General features: G+C 49.8%; 1 protein-coding gene across 1 annotated transcript; it reads left to right on the top strand.

Annotated features, from left to right (window-relative positions):
* Window positions 1-1,954: 1,954 nt before the first annotated feature.
* Window positions 1,955-2,965, top strand: LOC110431498 (fibrous sheath CABYR-binding protein-like; the record flags this gene model as incomplete). The annotated part of the gene is made up of 2 exons (XM_021450603.1): window positions 1,955-2,427; window positions 2,524-2,965. Coding segments are annotated over 2 exons (915 nt in total), but the record flags the coding sequence as incomplete, so codon positions are not given.
* Between the last annotated feature and the right edge of the window lie 19,264 nt (window positions 2,966-22,229).

Genomic DNA, 22,229 nt, shown 5'->3' with positions numbered 1-22,229 from the left:
CTTTTTCCGAAAAGGACAGACTTTCAAAAAGCAAGCATGTTCACCGCAAGGTGAAGTGTGCCCACTTAATCCCCGAGCCTGGTAGTAGGTGTCGTATGCACGTGGTGCCAGGATCAAAAAGGTCTTCATAGAAATTCCAAAACTGAGATGCATCGCTAGATGCATCGTACCGATGTAGTCCTCGAGCTTGCTGGAAAGCGAATTATGAGCCTTGTAGCAAAGTCTAAAAAATTGAATTTACCAGTCCCCGAGCATATCATGCTCGTCTGCAACTGAATAGACTAATCGACCAGTCCCCGAGCATATCATGCTCGTCTGTAATGGAACAGACTGGTCGACCAGTCCCCGAGCTCTCAAATTGGTGGGCTGGTCGACCAGCCTCCGAGCGTATAGTGTTCGGTGGTCAGTACAGTCCCCAAACTCTCAAATTGGTGGGCTAGTCGACCAGTCCCCGAGCGTATAGTGCTCGGTGGTCGGGACAGTCCCCAAACTCTCAAATTGGTGGGCTGGTCGTCCAGTCCCCGAGCGTATAGTGCTCGGTGGTCGGTACAGTCCCCAGGTATGTCATACACAGTCCTCTACCAGGCCCACTTGTCCTTTGGAAAAAGCATCTTGCCACATTAACGCATGATGCGACAAGGCATCCTAGCGTATTGTTAGACGGTTGCGTAAAAAGGTGCGCCTGATAACTGTGTAGCCGCTCTTTGTGTGGTTCAAGAAAAGGAAACCACCAATTATATAAAAAAGCCACCATATTAACTGCCGGTAATTATTGAAAACCGAAACGCCACATCCGCCGCAGGGGCCGCCCACTTCCCTAGAATGCGGGAAGTGGAAGAGGTGGAGCTGTTGTTATAAAAGGCTCAATGCAGCGCCCATATTCTTTACCCTGCCTTTGCTTACAAACCTTCTGCTCTTGCCATTCCTGCCTCCTGCAACTTCCATCTTTAACTTCCAGCTCAAAGTCTTTTCTTCGGCGTCAATGGCGAAGAGTGACTCGAAGAAAAGGGCCGAGCTGAGGGCGAAGGAGTGGAAGAAGTTCCGGAGCAGCACGAGGTCCCTCAACGACCTCGTCGGAATGGGTCTGCTTCATAACCAAGAGCTCGGCGGTTGGAGGGCACCGGAAGGGGAAAGCTACCTCGACCCCCGCGCCGGTGAGATTGTCGTTTTTGAAGATTTCTTCAAGAGGGGCTTTGGGATTCCTATCCATCCTTTCCTCCAGGGCCTTCTTCTTTACTATGAGATCGGGATCTGCAACCTGCACCCGAACTCTATTCTTCTCATCTCCACCTTTATTCACTTGTGCGAGGCCTATGTTTGAATAGAGCCGCACTTCGACCTCTTTCGTTATCTTTTCTATTTGAGGAAGAAAGGGGCAGTTGGAGGCTCCAATATTGCAGGTGGAGTATACCTTAATCTACGCGATGGGATGAAGAACCGGTACCTCAGCTGCCCATGGAACACTTCTCTCACCGAATGGTACAAGAAGTGGTTCTACATCAGGGAAGAGCCGGGCAGCGCCACGTTCTGCGACGTGGGTTACATCCCCGAGAAGAGGGTCAGCTGGACGGACCGCCCGGAATTCGCTGGGCAGGTTGCAGACCTGATGAGCCTGATCGACTGGTCCCGCTTGGATGGGCCAGGAGTGGTCGGGAACTTCATTGTGCGTTGGGTGATGCCCTGCTAGAGGAGGGTACACTCGGCGTATGAGTACGCGGGGAGCCAGAACCCGACCAGAATGAGCCCTGATGGTTTGGAGAAGGCGGAGGTCCAGCAGCTGATGAACGAGCTGTTCAACTTATCAGATGACAACATCGTTCGAAGCAGTGATCCGATGCAGGCCTTCAAGTTGGGATGACCAGCTCCTAAGGTAAATAAATATTGTTATTGACTAGTATTGCTATATGAATACTGTTGCCTCCTAGTTGATGACTTGTCGTTGGTTCTATTGCAGATTAGAGACATTGACCGGTGCGCAGTGTACGTGTCACTGGCACCTGGTATGGAAAATCCTGCTGGGATGGACCCGCCGGAGGACGATGCTGCTCGGTGTCCTCAATACACCAGCAGTGAAGAGGAACAGAACCGCCCCGCCCCGACCACCGAGGATAGGGTGGCGGGGAAAAGGCCATTGGCGGTGGACCCATCTCCTACGGAGGCGCTGCCGGCGAAGACCAGCCAAGCTCCGAAACATCATCAGCTCGTTAGGATCACTGACGACGACGAGGACGAGGAGGAGGCTGCACCCTCTTTAGTCCGAAGACCGCGCAGTCGTCCAGACGTCGTGCCGACCACTACTGGTCAGGTGACCAGTGATCCTCCTGCTCCACACGCCGAGCCGACGCGTCTTGGAGAGACAGGGGTGGCGACGGCGACTGGTAGGACCAGGAGGAGGTTCTTCACAGCGACACACAGGCGCTCCGATCTGTAAGTTTTTCAATCTCACTTTTGCACTTCCTCATATTTGTTTTTTGTTTTGTTGCTGCTACTTTTGACATTGGTAAAATGTTGTATTTTTGTTAGTACGGCGTCTGACGTTGATCCAGACAACGTCGCTAGCCTGAAGACGGCCGAGCCGACTGTTGTCGTCGAAGATGCCGCTCAGCAGACCACCCAGGAGCAGACCGAGGAGCAGCCCTCGGTAGTGAGCGTGGCAGAGACTGTCGAGGAGGTCCCAGCTCAGGCGAGGACCGGAATGAGCACCCCTACAAGGGATGATGAGGCTATGAGGACGCCTCCCCCGAGCAGTGTCGCGGAGGAGGGAGATAGAGCCCCGACTCCCCCGCCCGCTGAAGAAAGGAGGGCCGCAACTCAACCCCGAGTGGAAACCTCTTCGCCAAAGGGCTCCCCTGGCCAGGATAAAGGTCTAGTGATACCTATGACCACAGCTGAGGGAAGCGTAGAGGGCGAGGAGACTAAGCGGCCTCCGACGACGAAGTTGAAGAAATCCAAGGTCGCTCCATGACGGTCGCCAGCACGTTTACCTGTGGCGCTAACGTGGGGACCATTTCATTGGTCATGAGGAGCTCGTGGAGACGGATGAGGCCGTGAGGGTGGAGCGCGCAGCTAAGCGGCTCGTTGATGAGGTTAAGGTAAGTGGTCTTGCATTCTGCTTGAAATGTATACGCGTTGTCGCTTACGTCAATATGTGTGATTCCTATAGGGCACAATGAAAACAGCGAAGTACCGGAAAAGGTGCTTCGACCAGATTGAAGGGATCGTGGCCGAGAATAAGGCCCTGTCCGCGGAAGTAGACCGTCTTCGGTCGGAGGCCGAGGAGAAGGCGGCCGAGATGGGTGCTCAGGAAGAGCGCCTGCTCGATCTCAATCCGCGACTAGCCGACAGAGATCGGGAAAGGAAAGGTCAGTCATGCATTCCGAGCAGTTGTATATTACCGCGTAGTCATTTTTGTTGACCAGAAATTGCTCCTGCAGACTTGGAGGAGGAGGTTGCACGCCTCCGACAAGAAAAGGAGAAGCTCGACCAGGAGCGTGCCGGCGCGCTGGAGGCCGGGCGCCGGGCTAACGAGGAGCTAAGGAACAAGAGTCGGGAGTTGTCTGGTGAGAACCGTGTTACCCTATTTTTTGATTACTCAACGTTTCTTTTCTTGTGTGTGCACTGACTTCCTGCTTGGTTCATAGTGCTCAAAGTCAATACTAAGCAGCACCTCGACGAGCTGATCAAGGACCGGGACTCCTAGAAGGCCAACTGCATCAAGATCTGGAAAGGAGTGGCCCCGGTTCTCGACTTGATCAGCCCTGAACTCCCAGAAGACCAGCCCTACGCACCGAGGCTGACCCCGGTCGAGAAGGCGCAATGAGCGTGGGACTGGCTTCAGCAGTTTGTCAAGGACGCCGGGGAATTTGCCGGTGCGCACGTCCTCAGCATGGTGCGCGCCCACTACCCCCTGGTTGACTTGTCCCGACTGGAGCGGGGGTATCCCAAGGAGGTTGGTCCGCAGGAGGCAGACGACCTTCGTGTTGGTCTGCTCGATCTGTCATCGACAGTGATCGGCGACATCAACCTCTGCGGGACAACAACTCCCCCTGACCAGCCCGGGTCAGATAGGTCGGCCAGGGAGTTGTCGGGGTGTCCATTGCAGGAGATGGGCGGTCGACGCCTGCGGTCTCGACCAGCCAGACGCCGGTGGCCCCGACCCCTTCGACTGGACACCAGGGTCGTGCGGGTGATCAGCCCGAGCAGTAGGCCTGTAGAGTAGTCTGTAGGAGTAGACTAGGGACCACCCAGAGGGGTGTTTATTGTAAACTTTGTATATAAAGTTTGTAATAAAGGTTGATTTATCATAACCATGGTTTTGAGCGCTGCAATGTTGTCTGAGTGATGTATCACTGAATCGGGTTAATAACACTTAAGGACCTTCGTCCTAAAACAAGATTGTGGCACTTGTCGGAAGTTCTGCATATAAAAGAAGTATATAGCAAGAAAGAAAAAATTTTATTACTACTGATCATAAGAGATTTACAAACTAAATGTACTGGAACTTATGGATAGAAACGGCGCAGTTTGTCTATGTGCCATGAGTTAGGCAGGCGTGTTCCGTCTGGGTACGCCAGTTTGTACGATGTAGGTCGTGTGACTTCGGCGACCACAAAGGGTCCTTCCCAAGGTGTGGATAACTTGTGCGTTCCTTCTTGGCTTGTTTTCCACTTGAGTACCAGATCACCGAACACGAACGAACAGTCTTTGACGTTCCTGTTGTGGTACCGCCTAATGGCTTCAAGATATTTTGCTGTTCGAAGGCATGAGATTAGGCCCTTTTCTTCTGTGTAGTTGATTTCGAGCTCTCTGGCGAGGTCGGCCGAAGACTGGTCAAAATTTTCGACTCTTGGAGATCCAAAGGTCACGTCGGACGGAAGCACTGCTTCGGTGCCGTAAACCATGAATAGGGTGATACACTCGTGTTGCGACTAGCCTGTGTTCGGAGACCCCAGACCACAGCCGGTAACTTTTTCATCCATCATCGTGGTGCTCTGTCGTTCTCGGTGTACAGCCTTTTCTTTAGAGCATCGATAATCATTCCATTCGCTCGCTCTACTTGACCGTTGGCCCGTGGGTGAGCTACCGACACGTACTTTATGACTATGCCCCTGTCAACGCAGAAGTCCCAAAATGTAGTGCCAGTGAACTGAGTGCCCTGGTCAGTGATTATGCTATTGGGGATCCCGAATTTGTGTATGATTTGATTGAGGAACTCCACAGCCTTCTCGGAGGTTGCTTTCACCAGTGGCATGTACTCGATCCACTTCGAGAATTTGTAAATTAGTACGAGGATGAACTTGAAGTTGCCGGGGGCCGGCTTAAATGGCCCGATCATGTCAAGGCCCCAACAGGCGAAACACCAGGACGACGGAATAGTTTGAATCTCGTGAGCAGGCACATGGGTCCTCTTGGCAAAGAACAGGCATCATTCGCAGTGTCGGACCAGTTTCTCGGCGTCGGCAACCGCGGTTGGCCAGGAAAAGCCTGCTCGGAAGGCCTTCCCGACTAGTGTTCTGGAGGCAGCGTGGTTGCCGCAGGACCCGACGTGTATGTCATCTAAGAGCTTGACGCCATCATCTTGGGATATGCATTTCAGCAACACTTCTGAGCTTGCATTCTTTCGCATAAGTTTACCATCAACCAGTATGTAATTCTTAGACCGCCGGAGGAGCGCTCGTTCTCCGTTTTATCTTGAAAACACGATCCATCCGATATATACTTGATGAAGGGAGCACGCCAATCATGGCTGCTGGTTGTCGGATTGGTATCGTCTATGAGCATTGCCTCATTGGATTGCTTTTCGACCAGGTCTGTACCAACACTTGGCGCGTGGATGTCTTGAACAAAAACGCCTTGCGGAATCTGGGCCCGAGATGACCCTATCTTTGACAACACATCTGCTGCCTGGTTCCTATCCCGAACCACGTGGATGTATTCTATGCCGTAGAAATTGGATTCCCATTTCCGAATTTCTTTGCAATAGAGGTCCATCTTTTCGTGGGTTATGTCCCATTCCTTGTGAAAGAGCATCTAGGCCCCTAGTGATTTCGTTGATTAATGACATTATTGATTACTATGACTAACGTGTGTTTTGCAGAGGCAAAGTCATAGGTAAGGTCATGGTAAATAGGTTCTCGATGGACAGGGACGTACATGCCTACTTAATGGTAGAAATCGTTTCGGTTTTCAAAGGATGGATGGACATCGTCAAGGCTAGACTAGGTCTAAGTGCCATATGGTGAAGAAGGGCACTTGGAGTAGTTTAGGACTTTTTTTCCTTTGACCGTACTATTAAGAGGGGCTTTGATCTAGTAGCTTGACTTAGGCAAGGCTTTAGGTTTAGGTGTGGTGCACACTTGGTAAACCTAGCTCTAGGCAGCTTAGAGATAGTCCTTAGATCGAGAGGATCAAACTTCGTTTTGGAGCGATCGCGTTTCGACGAAGTTTGGGTGCCCAAAGGGGCACCGGACGCACCTGGTAGCGTCCGGTCCCTTACCCAGGGAGCTTGCAAAGTTCCCCTAAGCACCGGACGCACCGGGTAGCGTCCGGTCCCATGCGCAGGGAGCATGTAAAGTTTCCCCAAGCACCGGACGGTGCACCGGACGCTGGGAGTTAGCGTCCGGTGACCTGTCAGAGAAAAACGCAGGTAGCCGTTATGTCACACCGGACGCTCGGTGCAGAGCGTCCGGTGCAACATAATGTGCGTCCGGTGACCCCGTTTTCAGTGGAAAACGGTTGGCCAACCTTTGGACTTCGTGGATAGTATTTATACTCCTCCACCTCGTACATGAGACCTCTCTTGCCCATTTGAACTTCAGAGAAACTTGTTGTGGAGCAAGAGAGTTGCAAAAGCCTAGAGAGGATTGAGTTTTTGAGTGAATTCTTGAGAGAATCCTCCTCTAGTGAGTTCCAAGAGTCAAGTGAGCATCCACCACTCTCTAGTGCCTTGTTTGGGTCAAGTGAGAGTTCTTTGCTTGTTACTCTTGGTGATCGCCATCACCTAGACGGTTCGGTGGTGATTGGAGGCACGAAGATCACCCGGAGTTCTTATGGGTGGCACGTGTCAAGCTTGTGAGCGGTTTTGGGTGATTCACCGCGACGGAGTGTCAAAGAATCAGCCCGTAGAGAGCACTTGGTCCTTGCGCGGACCAAGGGGGAGCAAGACCCTTGCGCGGGTGCTCCAACGAGGACTAGTGGAGAGTGGCGACTCTCCGATACCTCGGCAAAACATCGCCGAGCACTTTCTTCCACTACTCCTTTACTTTCTAGCATTTACTTTGTGCTTTTACATTCTTAGATTTGCCATGCTAGAATAGGATTGGAACTAGGTTGCAAAACTTTTATCCGGTAGCTCTCTAAGTCACACTAGGCACAAGGGGTTCAATTGGAGCTTATAGGTTGCTTAAATTTTTAGAGAAGCCCAATTCACCCCCCTCTTGGGCATCTTGATCCTTTCAATTGGTATCAGAGCCTAGTGCTCATTATTTAGGCTTCACCGCCTAGAGAAAGATGTCTAACGGGGATGGACCGCCACCCATGTTCGATGGGAATGACTTCCCGTATTGGAAAATACGGATGGAGTCATACCTTGAGGCATGCGATGTAAAGTGCCTAAAAGCCACGACCGAAGGGTTTGTCCCTCCGGAAAGAGCCACCGCTCTTACTCCACAAGAGCAAGAAAACGAGAAGTGGAATGCAAAGGCCAAAAACCACATCTTTAGAGGTCTTTGCAAAGAGGTGTTCAACCGTGTTCGGAGCCACAAAACCGCCAATGAACTTTGGAAGGAACTTTGTGCGCTCCATGAGGGAACTAAGAGTGAACGCGAGGAACGCTATCACCTAGTGATGAACAAGCTTAATACATTTGAAATGCTTCCTAAAGAAAATGCTAATGAAATGTATTCTCGCTTCAATGTCATTGTAGAGGAGCTAAATGGACTTGGGCTTACACAAATGAGTACGGCGGATGTAGCAAGGAAGATACTATGTGTGCTTCCCATTGAGAAATATGGGCACATAGTAACCGTGCTCCATCAAGGCGATCTTTCCACCGCTACACCAACCACCATATTGGGGAAGATCAATGCTCATGAGATGTACATGCACATGAACCCTCAAGATGGCTCCTCGTCGGCCAAGAAAGAAAAGAAGGACTTGGCTCTCAAAGCTTCTCACAAGGGCAAAGCCAAGAAGATTGAAGTTGAGTCATCAACTTCAAGTGATGATGATGCATCTATTGCCCTCTTGGTGAGAAGAACCACCAAGATGTTGAAGAAGCTCAACAAGAATGGAGTCAAATTTGACTCCAAGAAGAAGAAGTTCTTCACAAGTAGCAAGAGGAATCCCATCTCCGAGATGGATTGCTACAATTGTGGTGAGCTTGGTCGTCTTGCTCATCAATGTCCAAAGCCCAAGAAGGACAAGTACAAGAAGAAGAACAAAGAGCAAGATGACTCAAGCGATGACGAGAAAAATGACAAGAAGCAATACAAGAAGAAAGGTGGCAAGAAGAAGGAGCACTACAAGAAGAAGAATGGCAAGGCTTATATTGTTGGTGATTGGCTCACCGACATTGAAAGCTCAAGTGGTGACTCCTCCGGCAATGAAAGTGATGATGAGAAGGTTGCCGCTATCGCCATCGATGCTCCATCACCATCATCTTCACCACCATCTACATCCTCTACACACCTATGCCTTATGGCCAAAGGTGACCGGAAGGTACAAAGTGAGGATGAGAGTAGTGAAAGTGATAGTGAATATGAATCACCCTCTTATGATGAACTTGTAAAATTGCTAAACAAATACACAAAAGTCATAAGAAAGACTAGAAGTGAAAATGAAAATCTTGAACTTGAAAATGACACACTTCTAGCAAAGCTTAAGTCTAGTGATGAGCTTAGAGACCAAAATGAGATCATGACCACTAAGCTCAAGGAGCTCAAACTCTCTCTAAAAGAGCTCAAAGAAAAACATGATAAACTTGAGAGTGTTCATGATGAGCTTATCACTAGATATAGAGCAATGAAAGAAGAACTAACAACTCTAAAAGCAAACTATGACAACCTTGAGATTGCTTATGAACTTGCAATTGATGAAACACATGTTGCTACTAACAATGTTGCTAAGCTTGATGTAGCCACATCTTGTGATGACTTACTTGTGGAGAGCACAAGCAAATGTGTTGATTGCAAGGGCAAGAAAGTGGTAGTGGCCGAGAATTATGAGGACACTATCAAGCTCAAGGATGAAAATGTCATGCTCAAGAAAGAGTTGCAAGAACAAGCCAAGCACAAGACCAATGTGATTGAGTCACTTGATCAAGACAAGAAGCTTGCATATGAGAACAAGTTGCTCAAGGAAGAAAATCAATATCTCAAGCTTGGTTTGATGTATGACAAGCAAGAAGAAGATGAGACATTCATCTTGGATGAGTTAGCTAGCAACAATGACCCAATCATCAAGAAGCTAACTCAAGAGAACAACAAGCTCAAGAAAGAGAAGGAACACCTAACCATGGGGTTAGCAAAGTTCACAAAGGGGAAGGACCTTCAAAGTGAGCTTTTTATGAACACCGTCATGAAGATGGACAAAAGTGGAATTGGCTACAAGGCTCATCAAACAAAGCTCATCAAGTCACTAGCCACTCATGATCAACCAAGCAAGCCAAAGCCCAAGAGATGCTTTGAGTGTGGTCAAGAAGGACACTTTGCTCATGAGTGTAAGGCACCACTACCACCACCCTTGCCCAAGCATGCAAGACCATTTGCCTTCAATGCTCACTACATTGTAAGGAAAGACAAGAGTGGCAAGGTCAAGGTTAGCTTCATGGGGCCGCCCAACAAGCAAAGGCCAAAGAAGATTTGGGTGCCAAAGCAACTAGTAGAGAAGCTCAAGGGCCCTAAGCAAATGTGGGTCCCTAAATCTCAAGCTTGATCTCTTGTGTGTAGGTGAACTACAAGACCGGTGGATCACATTGGGTAATTGATAGTGGTTGCACTCAACATATGACCGGAGATCCCCAGATGTTCACCTCTCTTGATGAAGATGTTGACAACCAAGAGAAGATCACATTTGGTGATAATTCAAAAGGCAAGGTCAAAGGATTAGGAAAGGTTGCTATATCAAATGACAACTCCATCACCAATGTGCTCTATGTGCAATCTTTGAGTTTCAACTTGCTCTCGGTTGGACAACTTTGTGATCTTGGATTTGAATGCCTATTCAAGAAGAAGGAAGTAATTGTGACCAAGGAAGATGACAATGAAGTGATATTCAAAGGCTTCCGGCACAACAACTTATATGTGGTTGACTTCTCATCCAATGAAGTTGATGTCAAGACTTGCTTATTCACCAAGACTTCACTTGGGTGGTTGTGGCATAGAAGGTTAGCACATGTTGGAATGGGCACACTCAAGAAGTTGATGAAGAAAGAATTGATTAGAGGCTTGAAGGATGCGACATTTGAAAAGGACAAACTTTGTAGTGCATGTCAAGCGGGCAAACAAGTTGCAAACACTCATCCAACCAAAGCCTATCTCTCTACTTCAAGAGTGCTTGAGCTACTTCACATGGATTTGTTTGGACCAACCACATATGCTAGTCTTGGAGGCAATAAATATTGCTTGGTCATAGTTGATGATTTCTCCCGGTACACTTGGACATTCTTCTTGCAAGACAAGGCCGAAGTTGCATCAATATTCAAGAAGTTTGCAAAGAATGCCCAAAATCAATTTGATGTGAAGATCAAGAAAATTAGAAGTGACAATGGAAAAGAATTTGACAACACCAACATTGAAGAGTATTGTGATGAAGTGGGAATCAAGCATGAGTTCTCCTCAACATACACACCACAACAAAATGGGGTTGTAGAAAGAAAGAACCGGACATTGATCACCTTGGCAAGAACAATGCTAGATGAGTATAACACTTCGGAGAAGATGTGGGCCGAGGCAATCAACACGGCATGCTATGCTTCAAACCGGCTCTTTCCTCACAAGTTCCTAGAGAAGACACCATATGAGTTGCTCAATGGGAAGAAGCCCGATGTCTCATTCTTTAGAGTGTTTGGATGCAAGTGCTACATCTACAAGAAGCGCCAACACTTGGGAAAGTTCCAAAGAAGATGTGACATTGGTTACTTGGTTGGCTATTCATCAAAGTCCAAAGCATATAGGGTCTTTAACCATGCCACAAACATGGTTGAAGAAACATTTGATGTTGAATTTGATGAAACTAATGGCTCCCAAGGAGCAAGTGATAATCTTGATGATGTAGGTGGTGAACCATTGAGGGATGCCATGAAGAACATGCCGGTGGGAGACATCAAGCCTAAAGAAGATGATGATGATGTGCAAGTCATTGAGCCACCATCCACCTCACATGTATCACAAGATGAAGACAAGGATGTGAGAGATGCTCATGAAGACACCCAAGTCACTCATGAGCAAGCGGTGGCACAAGCACAAGATGTTGATGCTCCCCAACCAACCCCTCAAGTGGCACCAAGAAGAACATCACATCTCCTCCAAGATCACTCTCAAGATCTCATCATCGGGAGTCCGTCACGTGGTGTAACTACTCGTTCTAGACATGCTTTATTTATTAAACATCACGCTTTTGTGTCTCTTGAAGATGAACCAAAGACTATAGAGGAAGCTCTTCGTGATGCGGATTGGATCATGGCCATGCAAGAGGAGTTGAACAACTTCACTCGCAACCAAGTATGGACACTTGAAGAGCGACCCCGAGATGCAAGAGTGATTGGAACAAAGTGGGTCTTTTGGAACAAGAAGGATGATCAAGGCAAAGTGGTGCGCAACAAGGCAAGACTTGTGGCAAAAGGCTTTTCACAAGTGGAAGGTCTTGACTTCGGTGAAACCTTTGCACCGGTGGCAAGACTTGAAGCAATCCGTATCCTACTTGCATATGCATCTAGTCATGATATCAAGTTATTTCAAATGGATGTGAAAAGTGCCTTTTTAAATGGTTATATTAATGAGCTTGTCTATGTTGAGCAACCCCCCGTTTTTGAAGACCCTAGGTACCCCAAGCATGTGTACCGGTTGTCCAAGGCACTCTACGGTCTCAAGCAAGCTCCTAGAGCTTGGTATGAGAGGCTTAGGGACTTCCTCATTGAGAAGGGCTTCAAGATTGGGAAAGTTGACACAACACTCTTCACCAAGAAAATAAATGGGGAAATCTTCATTTGCCAAGTTTATGTTGATGATATTATTTTTGGCTCTACTAATGAAGATTTTTGCAAGGAATTTGGTGATTTGATGTCCAAGGAGTTTGAGATGTCCATGATTGGTGAGCTATCCTTCTTCCTAGGATTTCAAGTCAAGCAAATGAAGGAAGGGGTCTTCATCTCTCAAGAGAAGTACACACAAGATCGTCTCAAGAGGTTCAAGATGATGGACTGCAAGCCAATCAAGACTCCCATGGCATCAAATGGGCATCTCGACTTGGATGAGGGAGGTAACCCTATTGACAGGACTCTCTATCGCTCCATGATAGGAAGTCTACCTCACCGCATCTAGGCCCGATATAATGTTTAGTGTGTGTATGTGTGCAAGATATCAAGCAATGCCTATGGAATCTCACTTGATTGCGGTCAAGAGAATTCTTAGGTATCTAAAATACACACCTTGCCTAGGCTTGTGGTATCCCAAAGGTGCAAGATTCCAACTTGTAGGCTATTCCGATTCGGATTATGCCGGGTGCCGGATTGATAGAAAAAGCACATCCGGAGGGTGCCACTTCCTAGGTCGATCTCTTGTCTCTTGGATGTCAAAGAAACAAAATAGTGTTGCCTTGTCAACGGCCGAGGCGGAATACATAGCCGCCGGTGCTTGTTGTGCACAAATACTCTACATGAAACAAACTTTGCTAGACTATGGAGTAGTACTAGACAAAGTACCTTTGTTGTGTGACAACGAAAGTGCCGTAAAACTTGCAAACAACCCGGTTCAACACACCCGCACAAAACATATTGACATCCGCCACCATTTCCTTAGGGATCACGTTGCTAAAAGTGACATATCCTTAGAGAATGTGGGAACGGAAAATCAATTGGCGGATATCTTCACAAAACCCCTAGATGAAGCTAATTTTTGTATGTTGAGAAATGAACTTAATGTGCTTGACCTATCCAACTTCACTAAAAGATAAAAGTTGTGTGTTGAATCTTGTAAATAACTTTTGCTTTGCATATCATGCATACTAAAACTAAAAATATAACTTGCATGTAGGGCTTGTCTAACATGGTTAAGATAACCCCCTTTTGTGTGTGAAAAAGCTTAACCTTGGATCAAACTTGACAAGCATTAGTTTTCTTTCAAGTATTGCATTACAACTCATGTCATGTGCATGCTTGTTAGTTGATCGTTTCTTTTCGGTTATTCGTTGAGCATCCGCTGTGTTCGTCCATAGATAGGGGGAGCATTCAAAGCTCATTATGATTCAAACCCCTAGCTTTATGGCCATACGATGCTCCTTGGTGATTTTCTCGAACTATTTTCATAAAAACTACTAAGCCTATGGCTAAATATTTGTGAAAATTTGAGGGTTTGAGAGAAGTCACTCATACCAGTTCCATTTGGTGTTTATTTGTGTGCTTTTGAAGATGGAACTTGGTTGGGTCAAAGTCGGACGTGGTGCTTAGTCCAAAAAGTGCTCAGAGGAGCACCGGACGATGCACCGGACGCTGCCTCTGAGCGTCCGGTGTGGTGAGTGTGCCAGGCTGCACGCATCGGACGCAGGAACAGTATCCCTGTAGCGTCCGGTGCGGTGCGTCCGGTGCTCACCTGGTGTGACCTGAAGCACCGGACGCTAAAGCCAGCGTCCGGTGCCCATCGTCCGGTGCAATGCCGATTTGCAATCCTCTCTGCGCATGAGTCCGGTGGTCACCGGACGCGTCCGGTGCCACTTTAAGAGTGTCCGGTGACCCCGCGGCGGGCTCATAAAGCCCGCACCGAGGGGCTTTGAGCGGGCGTTTTCTTTCTCTTCCGCCAACATCGCCCGAGCCGCGCCCGTGCCCTAGCGCCGCCGCCGTCGTGCGTGCGTCGATTCCCGGCGCCCTTTGAAGCTCTCTCCGCGCCAGATCTGCCCCCGATCTTCTCCTCTCTCTTCTCTTCGCGTGGTTCTCCAAATCACGAAGAGATTCAAGGGTTTGGGTAAGATCCTTGGACTTTGCCGTCAAGATGTTTGTTCCTATGAGTAAAAGGCATTTGATTTAGGTTTTGATTCCGATCTCGATTGTCATCTCGCTGCAGCATCTTGAGGAGCAGATTTGCGTTCTCCGGTGGTTGTCGATCGATAGCTTTCTTCCGGAACGCGTCTCGTCCGTGGATCGTAAGCCGTTCGCGTCCATTCGTTATCACTTCTTACGATCTATAGGATTGTCTCATCTCTAGTCGATATGTTTTCTTATATATATCCTATCTTGTCGTTTCCCTGCAGCGCGTTAATCTCCATTGTTAGTCGGTTGTTAGTCGGACACTTGTTTCGCAATGGCTCGTACCAAGAACGTCAGTGGTCCGACAGCTGGCTCAGGAGGTTCCCCAGGAGGCGATGGTGGAGGTGATCCTCCTCGTCGCCTATCAGCGGTAGAGAAAGGCAAGGGAAAGAAGCTGGCCACCAAGAAGCGCAAGGCCAGTGACAGAGATGCAGAGGTCGCAGAGGCAGTGGCAGCAGCAGCAGAGGCCGCAGAGAGAGGTGGTCGAGTAGGTACTTTGAGGATTGGAGATGATCTTATGCCGCGTCAGAGGCGTGCAGTGCTTGAGGCAGAGGCATTCCACGGATCCCCTCCAGGCACCGTGACGATTGGAGGACAGAGGTTAAGCTTGTGGTCAGGGATCCAGCTCAGGAGGATCCAGACACTGAGACAGAGACCCAGGCAGAGGGTCCAGCACAGGAGCAGGAGCAGGAGCAGCCACTCAGGAGGTCGACTCGTGCTCGTACCCAGGCCGTTCCTCGGACCGGCACGCCGGGTCAGTACACTTCCACAGCTCGTGCCACACCAGCGAGAGGCACACCAGCTTCACGCCCGAGGCCAGTCAGGATCCACAGGGATCTCTCTCTTGTGTCAGCCAGAGAGATCCAGCAGCTGAGGTTCGTTCCGTTTCCCACCTGGTTTCCAGCTGCCAGGGATCCTAGAGCCGGTGCCAGGTTCTACACAGTCGTCCAGGAGGACATCTACGAGGCACTGGTTCGCTCTCAGGCCCAGTTCAGGGAGCACAGAGTGATCGACCTGGAGATACTGGGGAACGTGGTAGGAGCAGACATTCGTCAGTATTTCACCTACCTCCACAGACTTCCAGAGTTACTAGCACTCCCCGGCACTTACTGTGAGCAGTGGGTCAGAGAGTTCTACGCGTCAGTGTGGGTTTCTCCATATCACAGCTATATCCACTACGCACTGGCGGGGACAGACTACAGAGTGACAGCTCAGAGGGCCAGAGAGGTGCTTGGACTGCGAGCCTCTCCCACCAGGATTCACCAGCTGTGCTACGGGAACGTGGATCCCCTTCGTCGTCCTCATGGTGGTGAGATACCACCGGTTGACTTCGTGGCTCCATGCTTCCGTGCACCTTTTGGGGAGGGCTCTAGCAGGACTGTGGGAGACTTGACACGCCCAGCCAGGATCCTTGACTTCGTGTTGAGGAAGACCCTTCTCCCCAGGACAGGCTACAGAGACGGGTTCACTCGCATCCAGCAGTGGTTAGTTGCTCACCTCATCTCCCAGACAGAGTTTGATTTGTGGGATCTGATTGTCTCAGAGATAGAGGACACCATCTCAGAGAGCTTCAGGGGACGGTGTCAGTTGCCGTATGCACATTGGATCACTCTGCTTATACTTCGTGCTAGGCCACTGCCCCTACCAGCTCACTTGCAGAGGGAGTTGACAGAGTCGGACACCGTCTTCCCCCACTACGACCCCCGGCAGATGTTGAGAGCGCACCACGACCTTCGCAGTGCCCCTCCTCCTCGTGCTCCACGTGGACCGGTGCCCCCGCCTTCTCCTAGGGGCACCCGCAGTACAGCAGCTGTTGCAGAGACAGAGGAGGAGCATGACATAGCCATTGGGGCTTTCGCCGATGCAGAGGCTGAGGGAGAGTTTGACTTCGCCTCAGACAGCTTAGATGACGACTATCAGCCGCCAGTGACAGATCTCCCTCCCAGAGCACACGACCACGAGGCAGGCGGTTCTTCGAGTGCGTCACACCCCGCCCTGCTTGCTATACTAGAGGGTATGAGGGCAGACCAGCACCGCGCAGCTGAGGAGCAGGTGAGGCGAGACAGGGATCAGGCTGCCATCAATGCAGCCATGCAGGCCAGGCAGGATGAGCTCCAGCGTCAGCTTCTCACCTTTCAGGAGCAGCAGCTTGCTTTCCAGGCCCAGCAGACAGCGATGATGGCCGCTCTCATGGCCGCCTCCGGGATTCAGCTACCGCAGATACAGCTCCCAGGCACGTCGTCCGTCAGGCCCCCTACTCCTGCGCCCCAGACTCAGAGCCCGTCACAGCAGCCGCTCCAGCTACCAGCTCAGAGTCAGCCGTTCTCGACGCCACAGTACCAGGTCTCTCAGGGTGCCATCTCTTCAGGCTTTGAGCAGGTACCGCAGTTTACCCCTCTCCGCTCAGGTTTCACCCCTCAGTCAGCTTCAGCGTCACAGCTTGTGTGGGACTCGCAGACAGATCCGCACCTCAGCTTCACCTACAGTGCTCTGACTGGTGACCCTACGCCTCCTCCTTTGCAGGCTCCTGCAGTCTTTACGGCGCCAGTTACCACTACAGAGCTTCTGTCGTCGTCAGTAGCGTCGTCCGAGCAGCTTGCACCGTCTACTACCGTACCAGAGACGACAGCTACAGCGACCGAGTCCGTGCCAGCTTCGTCAGCCAGACTCGAGCAGCCAGCACAGCCTGTGACAGCTCCAGAGCAGACCCGGACCGCTTCACCAGCACCTGCAGCTTCAGAGGGTCACTCCACCTCCTCCGCCTCGACGACCGATACTTCAGATGATGCAGCTCGTTTCGTGGCCGCGCCGAGGGACTCTTCTGCTCCGCCTCCTCCGCCGTCTTCTTAGGTTTTTGGCGCTTGATGCCAAAGGGGGAGAGAGTGCGTATGAGAGAATTTGGGAGTTAGGGGGAGCTAGAGAGGGAGTTTATTCTTTTGTGAGAGAGTTAGGGAGTTAGGGGGAGCTAGAGAAGTTATTCTTGTGAGATACTTTCTATGTGTGCTACTTCATCATGCATCATGTTTACTTTTATGCATTGCACTTATGTGAGATACCTTGGTTGTGAGACATGACTTGTGGTTATTATGATATCTTAGTGCCATGTGTTTTGGCTCACATTACCTTTGCTTCCGCGTTTCTACTCCGTTGTAACTATGAGCCTTTTTGTTTATACCCTGTTGTATATCACTCACATATTTGGATGCAGGATATTGGTTTTGGTTGATATAAGCATGACTAATCCCTTTGTTCTTATTGTAAAATGCTTATTGAAACCAATTCTATTTAAAAACCTCAACTCTTTTTATACACGAGGTTGTCATCAATCACCAAAAAGGGGGAGATTGAAAGAGCATCTAGGCCCCTAGTGATTTCGGTGATTAATGACATTATTGATTACTATGACTAACGTGTGTTTTGCAGAGGCAAAGTCATACGTAAGGTCATGGTAAATAGGTTCTCGATGGACAGGGACGTACATGCCTACATAATGGTAGAAATCGTTTCGGTTTTCAAAGGATGGATGGACATCGTCAAGGCTAGACTAGGTCTAAGTGCCATATGGTGAAGAAGGGCACTTGGAGTAGTTTAGGACTTTGTTTTCCTTTGACCGTACTATTAAGAGGGGCTTTGATCTAGTAGCTTGACTTAGGCAAGGCTTTAGGTTTAGGTGTGGTGCACACTTGGTAAACCTAGCTCTCGGCAGCTCAGAGATAGTCCTTAGATCGAGAGGATTAAACTTCGTTTTGGAGCGATCGCGATTCGACGAAGTTTGGGTGCCCAAAGGGGCACCGGACGCACCTGGTAGCGTCCGGTCCCCTACCCAGGGAGCTTGCAAAGTTCCCCTGAGCACCGGACGCTAGCATCGGACGCACCGGGTAGCGTCCGGTCCCATGCGCAGGGAGCATGTAAAGTTTCCCCAAGCACCGGACGGTGCACCGGACGCTGGGAGTTAGCGTCCGGTGACCTGTCAGAGAAAAACGCAGGTAGCCGTTATGTCACACCGGATGCTCGGTGCAGAGCGTCCGGTGCAACATAATGTGCGTCCGGTGACCCCGTTTTCAGTGGAAAACGGTTGGCCGACCTTTGGACTTCGTGGATAGTATTTATACTCCTCCACCTCGTCCATGAGACCTCTCTTGCCCATTTGAACTTCAGAGAAACTTGTTGTGGAGCAAGAGAGTTGCAAAAGCCTAGAGAGGATTGAGTTTTTGAGTGAATTCTTGAGAGAATCCTCCTCTAGTGAGTTCCAAGAGTCAAGTGTGCATCCACCACTCTCTAGTGCCTTGTTTGGGTCAAGTGAGAGTTCTTTGCTTGTTACTCTTGGTGATCGCCATCACCTAGACGGTTCGGTGGTGATTGGAGGCACGAAGATCACCCGGAGTTCTTGTGGGTGGCACGTGTCAAGCTTGTGAGCGGTTTTGGGCGATTCACCGCGACGGAGTGTCGAAGAATCAGCCCGTAGAGAGCACTTGGTCCTTGCGCGGACCAAGGGGGAGCAAGACCCTTGCGCGGGTGCTCCAACGAGGACTAGTGGAGAGTGGCGACTCTCCGATACCTCGGCAAAACATCGCCGAGCACTTTCTTCCACTACTCCTTTACTTTCTAGCATTTACTTTGTGCTTTTACATTCTTAGATTTGCCATGCTAGAATAGGATTGGAACTAGGTTGCAAAACTTTTATCCGATAGCTCTCTAAGTCACACTAGGCACAAGGGGTTGAATTGGAGCTTATAGGTTGCTTAAATTTTTAGAGAAGCCCAATTCACCCCCCTCTTGGGCATCTTGATCCTTTCACCTTGTTTAACTGGTTGATGACCAGGGCAGAGTCACCGTGGACGTAAAGGCGTTTGACTCCCAGTTTGACGGCCAATCGTATACCATGTAGGCATGCTTCGTACTCGGCGACGTTGTTAGATGCCGAAAGAGGATTCTAAGGACATAGCGAAGTTTGTCCTTGTTAGGCGATACGAAGAGTATTCTAGCACCGGCGCCATTGATGTTTAGGGACCCGTCGAAGAACATTGACCAGTGGTCGGAAGTGTCCGGAGGGGGGGGGCTCGTTGAGGTCCGTCCATTCTACGATGAAATCGACCAGGGCCTGGGACTTGATGGTAGTGCGGCTCTGGAAATCTAGGGAGAATGGGCACAATTCCATTGCCCATTTTACAATTCTGCCATTAGCGTCCTTGTTGCGCAAAATGTCCCCTAGAGGGAAACTGGTGGTTACCAAGACCCAATGACCGTCGAAGTAATGCTTCAGCTTTCTTGAGGTTATCAGGATAGCGTAGATTAACTTTTGTACCTGAGGATACCTGGTCTTAGATTCATTTAAGACTTCACTTATGAAATAAACAGGCCTCTAGACTTTGTAGACATGACCTGGCTCGTCCCGCTCGACCACCATTGCCGTGGAGACGACCCGATCGGTTGCTGTTATGTAAAGGAGCAGGTTCTCGTTAGGTTGAGGCGCCGTGAGGACGGGTGGTGAGGTGAGGAAAGTTTTGAGCTGGGTAAACGCAACGTCAGCTTCCTCGGTCCAGGAGAATTTTTCCGATGCCTTTATAAGTTTGAAGAAGGGGAGGCCTTTTTCTCCCAGTCTAGAGATAAAACGGCTGAGAGCAGCCATACAACCGGTGAGCTTTTGAATATCCTTGACATTCTTGGGTGGTCGCACGTCGAGCACTACCTTTACTTTTGAAGGATTCGGTCGTATGCCATCGCGGCTGACAACGTTGTCGAGTAGTAGTCCAGAGGGGACCCCAAAGATACATTTTTTGGGGTTTAGTTTCCACTTGTATTTATTTAGCGCCTTAAAGGTTCGGTCTAGGTTGTCGATTAGGGTGCTCGCGTCCCTTGTTTTGACAACAACGTCGTCTACATAAGCCTCGACGAGGTCGTCACGAATCTCGTCGTGGAGGCATTAATGAATAGCCCGTTGATAAGTAGCTCCAGCATTTTTGAGTCCGAAGGACATGGTCGTGTAGCAATACGCGCCGAAAGGAGTGATAAAAGATGTTTTGATCTGATCGTCTTCCTTTAGTGAGATCTGGTGGTAACTAGAGCAGCAATCTAGAAAGGAGAGGAGTTCGCATCCGGACGTTGAGTCGACCACCTCATCGATGCGAGGGAGACCAAAAGGATCTTTAGGACAGTGTTTATTGAGATCAGTGTAATCAACGCACATTCTCCATTCATTGTTCTTTTTTTACAAGAACCGGATTGGCGAGCCAATCGGGATGATACACTTCTTTAATGAATCCGGCTGCTAGAAGCCGCGTTATTTCTGTCCTAATAGCCTCCTTTTTATCACGAGCGAACCGTCGTAGCTTCTGCTTGATAGGTCTTGCGGTCTTCGAGACGTTTAAGGAGTGCTCGATCAGGTTTCATGGGACGCCGGGCATGTCTGCGGGTTTCCATGCAAAAACGCTCATGTTGTCCCTTAGAAACCTGACGAGCGTGTCTTCCTATTTAGGGTCCAGATTGGCCCCGATGAGAGCCGTCTTCTCGGGGCTGCCGTCGACCAGCTGCACCTCCTTGTGCTCTTTGGACTTTGAATTTTTCCTCGGGGTCTCCTACTCGGGTAGTGGAAGCTGGTTGGGTGGAAACTGCGTAGCTTGGGCTACGGTTTTTGCCATGCGAATCGAGAGATCGATTGCCTCAGTGATCTTGAAGCTTTCCTCCTCGCAAGTGTATGCGATATAGACATTGCCTCTGACAGTTAGGACGCCCTTCTCTGTTGGCTTCTTGAGGACCAGGTATGAGTAGTGTGGAACTGCCATGAACTTTGTCAGCGATGGTCGGCCCAGAATTGCGTGGTAAGTGCCGTCGAAGTCGGCGACCACAAAGTTGACAAACTCTATTCGAAAGTGGTCAGGTGTTCCAAATTGGACAGGCAGCGTTATCTGTCCGAGGGGTACTGAACTTTGACCTGGCAGGACTCCCCAAAATTGAGCGTCATACGACTTTAGTTGCGCCGGGGTTATCTTCAGAGCAGGCAGACTGTTGCGGAAAAGGATGTCAATGGAGCTGCCCCCATCAACGAGCACGCGCTCGAATCTGACGTTGTTGATGCAAGGGTCCAGGATCAGAGGGAAACATCCTGGCTCCGGGATGGCGGCCCATTGGTCCTTCCTGTTGAAGGAGATCTCCCTGTGTGACCAGGGAGGAAATTTCGGATCGGCGACCAGACCGTCTGCGCTGTCCACATTGAGGCAGGCTCTCTTCAGGAGCTTTCTCTCTCGTTTAGACTCGATAGAAACTTTGCCTCCGAAGATGGAGTGGACCACGTCGATGGGACTGACATACTGGTGTCGTGGGTCCCTATCCTGGTCATCGTCTTCGTCTTCGTGAGCACGCCTGTCCTGCTTCCCGTTCTTCTTGGCGGAATCGTCTTGAGCGGCCCGCTGTGTGTAGATGCTTTTGAGGACACGACATTCTTCCATCGTGTGATTGGACTTGGGATGGAGTTGGCACGGTCCCTTCAACGTCTTGTTGTAGTCTTCCTGGTAGTCTCGTCGCCCATTGGGGCGCTTGACCGTATTCACCTCGTGGTCATGGTCACGAGGGCGCTTGCCCCGGAAGTCATCACGATTGTCACGCCGCCTGTCCCAACCTTCTCTATGGTCGCGGTTGTCAGTGCGACGATGGTTCCTGTTGTCAAAACGTCCACGACTGTTGTCTCGTCGACGAGGCTGGTCGGGACCTCTCGCATCTTCTTGGATGAGCTTTTCTGCGTCATCAGCGTCAGCGTAGTTTTTTGTCGTGGCGAGGAGCTCGGCCATCGTGGTCAGCCTTTTGCGCAGTAGCTTATTCCTTAGTGCTTTGTGGAAGCATAGCCCTTTGATGAAGGCTGATATGGCCTCATCCTGAGAAATTTTTGGAACCTTAAGGCGCATATCCGAGTACCGTCGGATGTAATCACGCAAAGGCTCGTTTTTCCTGTCCCTTATTCTCTCGGGATCGTACTTATTCCTAGGCTGCTCGCAGGTAG

This window comes from Sorghum bicolor, unplaced genomic scaffold, assembly GCF_000003195.3.
Source record: "Sorghum bicolor cultivar BTx623 unplaced genomic scaffold, Sorghum_bicolor_NCBIv3 super_27, whole genome shotgun sequence".
Taxonomy (NCBI): domain Eukaryota; kingdom Viridiplantae; phylum Streptophyta; class Magnoliopsida; order Poales; family Poaceae; genus Sorghum; species Sorghum bicolor.
The sequence above is the reverse complement of the archived record's forward strand: the minus strand, read 5'-3'. Positions and strand labels throughout refer to the sequence as shown.